This window comes from Colobus angolensis, unplaced genomic scaffold, assembly GCF_000951035.1.
Source record: "Colobus angolensis palliatus isolate OR3802 unplaced genomic scaffold, Cang.pa_1.0 Scaffold303, whole genome shotgun sequence".
NCBI classification, from domain to species: Eukaryota; Metazoa; Chordata; class Mammalia; order Primates; family Cercopithecidae; genus Colobus; species Colobus angolensis.
In genome coordinates, this window is record NW_012116300.1 from 883,451 (window position 1) to 889,704 (window position 6,254).

The 6,254-nt window shown below is 57.9% G+C and overlaps 1 protein-coding gene across 1 annotated transcript in view; it reads left to right on the plus strand.

The window, feature by feature from the left end:
* CCDC64B (coiled-coil domain containing 64B) overlaps nt 1-6,254 on the plus strand; it is a gene marked incomplete at its 3' end in the record, with an annotated part of 8,801 nt that extends 2,547 nt beyond the window's left edge. The window contains exons 3-10 of the mRNA XM_011950217.1: nt 3,331-3,546; nt 3,644-3,760; nt 3,862-4,008; nt 4,710-4,904; nt 5,020-5,169; nt 5,623-5,753; nt 5,985-6,105; nt 6,180-6,254. Of these exons, the coding sequence (XP_011805607.1) occupies nt 3,331-3,546; nt 3,644-3,760; nt 3,862-4,008; nt 4,710-4,904; nt 5,020-5,169; nt 5,623-5,753; nt 5,985-6,105; nt 6,180-6,254 (1,152 nt within the window). The remainder of the gene's footprint in view (nt 1-3,330; nt 3,547-3,643; nt 3,761-3,861; nt 4,009-4,709; nt 4,905-5,019; nt 5,170-5,622; nt 5,754-5,984; nt 6,106-6,179) is intronic.

Consider the following 6,254-nt stretch of genomic DNA (forward strand, 5'->3'; position numbering starts at 1 on the left):
CTGGCCAACATGGTGAAACCCCGTCTCTACTAAAAATACAAAAAAAATTAGCCAGGTATGATGGGGTGTACCTGTAGTCCCGGCTACTTGGGAGACTAAGGCAGGAGAATCACTTGAACCTGGGAGGCAGAGGTTGCTATGAGCCAAGAACATGCCACTGCTCTCCAGCCTGGGTGACAGAGTGAGACTCCATCTCAAAAAAAAAAAAAATAAATAAATAAAAAATAAAAAACTGGGTTTAGACTCTTGTCCAGCTGTGTGACCCTGGGTCAGCTGCTGGCACTCTCTGGATCTTGTGTCTAGCTCCTCAGCAGTATAGCAGAACACCAGGCAACAGTCATGAGTGTCTACACCCTGCCTGGCACTGGGCTGAGTGCTTTCCATGACTCTCCATTGATTCTTGCCCAGCCCAATGAGGCAGGAACAGTTCCCTCTGCCCAGGTTCTATTTTCGGCCAAATTCTTGCTCTGGGGCTCACATCTGGTCTCCTGAACACCCTCCTTCATCTGCTGTATTGGCCCCAACCACTGCCCTGAGCCTGACCTGGGTAGCTAACCCTCTCCACCAGGCCACCTAGTGGGTATCTCAACACAAGTGGCACTTGATTCCACACGCTCGATTCCATGCCCACATCACCTGCTGTCCCCATCCTTGCTTTTCCACTTGATGACCAGAGCCTGTGCACCTCCTTGGCCTCTTTCTCTCTCTCTCTTTTTTTTTGTAAGACAGGGTCTCCCTCTGTCACCCAGGCTGTAGTGCAGTGGTGCAATCAAAGCTCACTGGAACCTCACCCTCACGAGTTCAAGCAATCCTCCCATCTCAGCCTCCTGAGTAGTCGGGACTACAGGCACACATGCACCACCACACCTGGCTAATTTTTGCATTTGTTGTAGAGATGGGGTCTCACCATGTTGCCCAGGCTGGTCTCAAACTCCCGGGCTCAACCAAACCACCTGCCTCAGCCTCCCAAAGTGTTGGGATTACAGGTGTGAGTCAATGCGCTCAAACTTTCTTGAATGTACAAATTCCCCCCAATATCCACAAGCCCTTTTGATTCTTCTAGACTAGACTCCAACCACTCATTTGTTGGCTCTGCAGCCTCCAAGCTGATCACAGATCACAGCCTCCATCACCTCTGCCCCAGACACTCCTGCCACCTGCTCCTGAGTCCCCAGCTTCCACTCTTTTATTATTATTTTTTTTTTAGATGGAGTCTCACTCTGTTGCCCAGGCTGGAGTGCAGTGGTGCAATCTCAGCTCATTGCAACCTCTGCTTCCTGGGTTTAAGTGATTCTCTCACCTTAGCCTCCCGAGGAGCTGGGATTACAGGTATGTGCCACCAAGCCCAGATAATTTTTGTATTTTTAGTAGAGACGGGGTTTTACCATGTTGGCCAGGCTGGTCTCGACCTCCTGACCTCAGATGATCCACTTGCCTCAGCCTCCCAAAGTGCTGGGATTATAGATATGAGCCACCGCGCCTAGCCCCCAGCTTCCACCTTTGACCCCTAGAGCCCATTCTCTAAGGGACAGCCCGGAATTTTCAAAAGCTGCAAATCACACCATTTCACTCCTCAACCAGAATCTCCCCCTCACACTTAGAATGAAACCGAAACTCTTCCCCAGAGCCTAAAAGTCCCAGAGAGCTGGGCTCCTCCCTGACCTCACCACAGCAACACCACCCTTTTCTCCCCTCCTCCAAGAAGGGCAGCCGATCCACCCTCTCCCCCACAATGAGGGCTCTTTTCAGTTCCTCCAAGAACTCACGCTTGTTACCTCAGGAACTTTGTACTTGCTGTCCCTTAATGCCTAGCCTTCTTTCTGGTGGCTCTTCTTGTCCTGCAGAAGTCAACTGAAACATGACATCCTCCTTGAAGGACCTTCCACCCCCACCCCACTCCTTACTCTCCATCACTTCCTGGGTCTCTTTGGAGCCCTTACTGTCCCCCTGAAATTACCTGGCTCCGGCATGTGTCCATGCCCTCTGGACTCTAAGCTGCTTGAAGCAGTGAACTTGGTGGTCTCATGTGCTGCTGACAGCAGACCCCAGAACAAGTGGAGCTCAGAAAATATGGGAGGATTGATAGTAGTGTGGGTGAATGGACTTAGAGATATCGCGTCCAGGCCACAAGGCATCAGCAGAGCCGAATATCAGCCAGGACAATGTGACCTTGAACCTGACAGCTTAATCCTGAGGCTACAGGATTTGGTTAAGAGTTCTGCTGCCTGAGTTGGCATCCCTGCTTTGTGAAGTTATTGCGTGGGCTCACGCCTGTAATCCCAGCACTTTGGGAGGCCCAGGAGGGTGGATTGTTTGAGACCAGGAGTTCAAGACCAGCCTGGCCAACATAGTGAAACCCCATCTCTACTAAGAAAACAAAAAAAAATTTGCCAGGCAAGGTGGTGCACATCTGTAATCTTAGCTACTTGGGAGGCTGAGGCAGGAGAATCTCTTGAACTTGGGAGGCAGACATTGCTGTGGGCCGAGATCGTGCCACTGCACTCCGGCCTGGGCAAAAGAGTGAAGATCTGTCTCAACAAAATAATAATAAATAATAAAAACAAAAATAAATGATTGTGTGTCCTCAGGCAAGGCACTTAGCAACTATGAGCTTCAGTTTCATCTGTAAACCCAGGACGTTAGTGATTCTCCCTCTAGTGGATGAAATGAAGCAATGCAGATAAACCCCTAATGTAGGGTACCTGCCAGTCGCTGCAGTAGCTGTGGCAATTGTTACTTTCCTCCAAGCCCATCCTGCTTTGAGAGCCTAGAGAGAGTGGGCCAGAAGTTAACCCCCGACTCATCTGCCTCCCCACGCTGGGCATCTGGGTGTGCCAGGGCGTTCCCCCGCTGGTCAGACAGGTTTTGGGGCCGGGGCGGGGCTGACCAGGGTTAATTAGAGGGAACTGGCTAGCAGGAGCTTCGGAGGGGGCTGGGCAGAGTCCAGGCCTCCAGAGCCCCTGGGACGCAGCAGGTGTGTGCCGCCATGGGCCGGGGCTTGAACTCTGCCAGACTCAGGCGCCAAAAACGGCGCTTGCGACCTCGGGTCCAGAAGCCCAGGCAGCAGCTGGAGGTGAGTGGTCATCAGAGAGCCCCATCCCCACCCTTGCCCTGGGCCCATGCGTCCTGTCTGCCCGGAACCTTCCCTCTAAATCTCTGGGTCTTGCTCACTCTTCCTCCCTCACTCTCCCTTGCTTTTGTGTCTATCTTGGACACAAGGCCCGCTTAGGCTTTCTCCCTAGGTGTCTGTCCCTCCATCCCCATCTCTCTGTGCTTGCCCAGTCTCATCGGTGCCTCTCTGCCTCTGTCCCTCCGCCCTGACCCCCACAGCAGCTCCAGCAGGAGAACCATGAGCTCCGGCGAGGCCTGGCAGCCCGAGGAGCCGAGTGGGAGGCCAGGGCCGTGGAGCTGGAGGGGGACGTGGAGGCCCTGCGGGCCCAGCTCGGAGAGCAGCGCTCGGAGCAGCAGGACAGTGGGCGAGAACGGGCACGGGCCCTCAGCGAGCTCAGCGAGCAGAACCTCCGGCTCAGCCAGCAGCTGGCTCAGGTGGACAAGGTGGAGGAGGGCGCCTTGGTCCCCAGTGGGGAGTGGGGGCATTGGGCGTGGTGCTGAGGCTCCTCTGCCCCCTTTTCCACCTCCTCAGGCCTCCCAGACTGAGCAGGAACTTCAGAGGGAACTGGACACCCTTCGGGGACAGTGCCAGGCTCAGGCACTGGCTGGGGCAGAGCTGAGGACGCGGCTGGAGAGTCTGCAGGGCGAAGTGAGTTTCAGCTGGGGCTGGGGGATTGTCTGAGCCAAAAAAGCCAGGCTGGGGGCTGGGAGAGGGCTGCCCCCCTCCCCAGCTCTCAGGCCTTTCCCCAGAACCAGATGCTGCAGAGCCGCCGGCAGGACCTGGAGGCCCAGATCCGAGGCCTGCGTGAGGAGGTGGAGAAGGGCCAGGGCCGACTGCAGACCACGCACGAGGAGTTGCTGCTGCTGAGGCGGGAGCGGCGGGAGCACAACCTGGAGGTGACCTGCAGGGCTAGGGGATACAACTGCCTGGACCCTTAGCAATGGCTTCAGGGTTTTCTGGGAGATGAGGCCAGAGCTGGATCACTGGGAGGTCCAGAGGCTGGCCCACAAGAGCATGGGCATTAGCCTATGGGCAAGTGGGAGCCACAGAAGGCTGTTGAGCAGGGGAGGCATGCTCTTAGAATACATCAGAGCCTGGTAGCTGAAAGGGCAGGGAGGGGGCTGATGCCAGAGCTCAGGCCAGGAATGACAGCTCCTAGACCATGGCTGGGCAATGGAGATGGAGAAAAAGAAATGAAAAGAGGACGCGGGGTCTGATGTTAGAGATCAAAGGAGTCTGCACTTTGGGTCAGCTTGCCTGCCTTCGCATCCCAGTGCCCCTTTTTACTACTGTGGGACAAGCAGCCTCAGTAGCACCGATAAATGCTGCATGAAACAATTAGTGAATGAGGAGGTAGACTGGGCAGGGGAGGGAATGGGGCTCCTCGAGGTGGGGCCCTGCTTTATAGGCGAGGAAATTGTGTGTCTGCTGAGGTTGATGCATGGCCCAAGGCGCCCAGCGATCCAGGAACTGGAACAGCCTGGGCCAGTGGGGTGCGGGGCCCTGCGCGGCGCCCCCGAGTGGACATGCCTCGGGATGCCGGCGCTGGGTACGTCCCGCTGACCACCTGCGCTTCCGTCTGCGGGACCGTCCACAGCTGGAACGCGCACGGTCCGAGGCCGGGGAGGCGCTGAGCACGCTGCGGAGGCTGCAGCGGCGCGTCTCCGAACTGGAGGAGGAGTCACGCCTCCAGGACGCCGACGTGTCGGGTGCCTCCTTGCAGTCAGAACTGGCCCACAGCCTCGAGGACGGCGACCAGGGCCAGAGCGCCGAAGCACGCGGAGACACCCCGGTGAGCTCGTGGGGCCTCAGTCCCCTTACCTGTGCCATCGAGAGGGTCGCAGGCTCGGCCTTTCCTCCTTTCCTTAATAGACTCCACACCACTAACCCATTTCTTTGGCCCACAGACCACCCGGTCCCCAAAGACCCGAGAGGCGTCCAGTCCCCAGCCTTCACCCCCGGAAGAGAGCTTAGAGCCCCCCAAGAAGCGAACATCCCTCAGCCCAGCGGAGATACTGGAGGAGAAGGAGGCGGAAGTGGCCAAGCTGCAAGATGAGGTGGGGGAGAGGGCACTGTGCTGGATGCAGGGCCCCTCTAGCTGTCAGTTTCTGCCTCCCATGTCCACCTCCCAGCCTTTGCCCACTAAGCTCCCTATACCTGGATCGGTCTTCATCTCAACAAACTTACTTCAAGAGCCAGCCTGCATGCCACCTCCTCCAGGAAGACTTCCTGGACAGCACCTCCTCGCTTAGTTCCACTTCCAATGCTTCTCCCTGCATCCCTCCTGCAGGGTTATACCACTCCAACTAACCCTGCTCCACCCCAACCTGCACCAGTCTGAGGGTCTCAGAGGGCTCATCTTGGAGTCTCCAGCACAGGGCCACAGCTGCCTGGGGTGTCTGTCGCAGGCAGAGGAGAGCTAGGGAAAGCCACAGTCGGGGCTGCTGGGAGAAGCAGGGACTGAAAGGCCCATTGGCCCATCTGCCGCACGGCCCCTCCTCTGCTCACAGATCTCGCTGCAGCAGGCAGAGCTGCAGTCCCTGCGGGAAGAGCTGCAGAGGCAGAAGGAGCTGCGGGCGCAGGAAGACCCTGGGGAGGCCCTGCACAGTGCCCTCTCTGACCGGGACGAGGCCGTGAACAAGTAAGCCTCAAGCCATCCGCCACCACCCCAGCGCCCTCTGGGCCCTCCTGGGCTCCTGATTCCTCTTCTGATACGGGTTATAACGATCCCCACTCCCACCCAGGGGCCCACTGACCTCCTTGATCTAGGTATTGGCAGCCCTCCTCCCGTCTGGGTCTAGAATTCCCCCGCCACCCCGGCTCCCTGAAGCCCTAGCGCTCTCAAACGCGTCGTCCGCCCCTCCCCGCCTAGGGCCCTGGAGCTGTCCCTAGAGCTCAACCGCGTCTCGCTGGAGCGAGACTCCCTGTCCCGGGAGCTGCTGCGCGCCATCCGCCAAAAGGTGGCGCTCACGCAAGAGCTGGAGGCCTGGCAGGTGAGGGGCGGGGTCCGTGCGCGGAGGAGGGCAGGGGGCGGGACCCGTGCTGAGCCGACCACGGCCTCCCGCAGGACGACATGCAGGTGGTGATCGGGCAGCAGCTGCGCTCACAGCGCCAGAAGGAACTGAGCGCCGCCGCGTCGTCG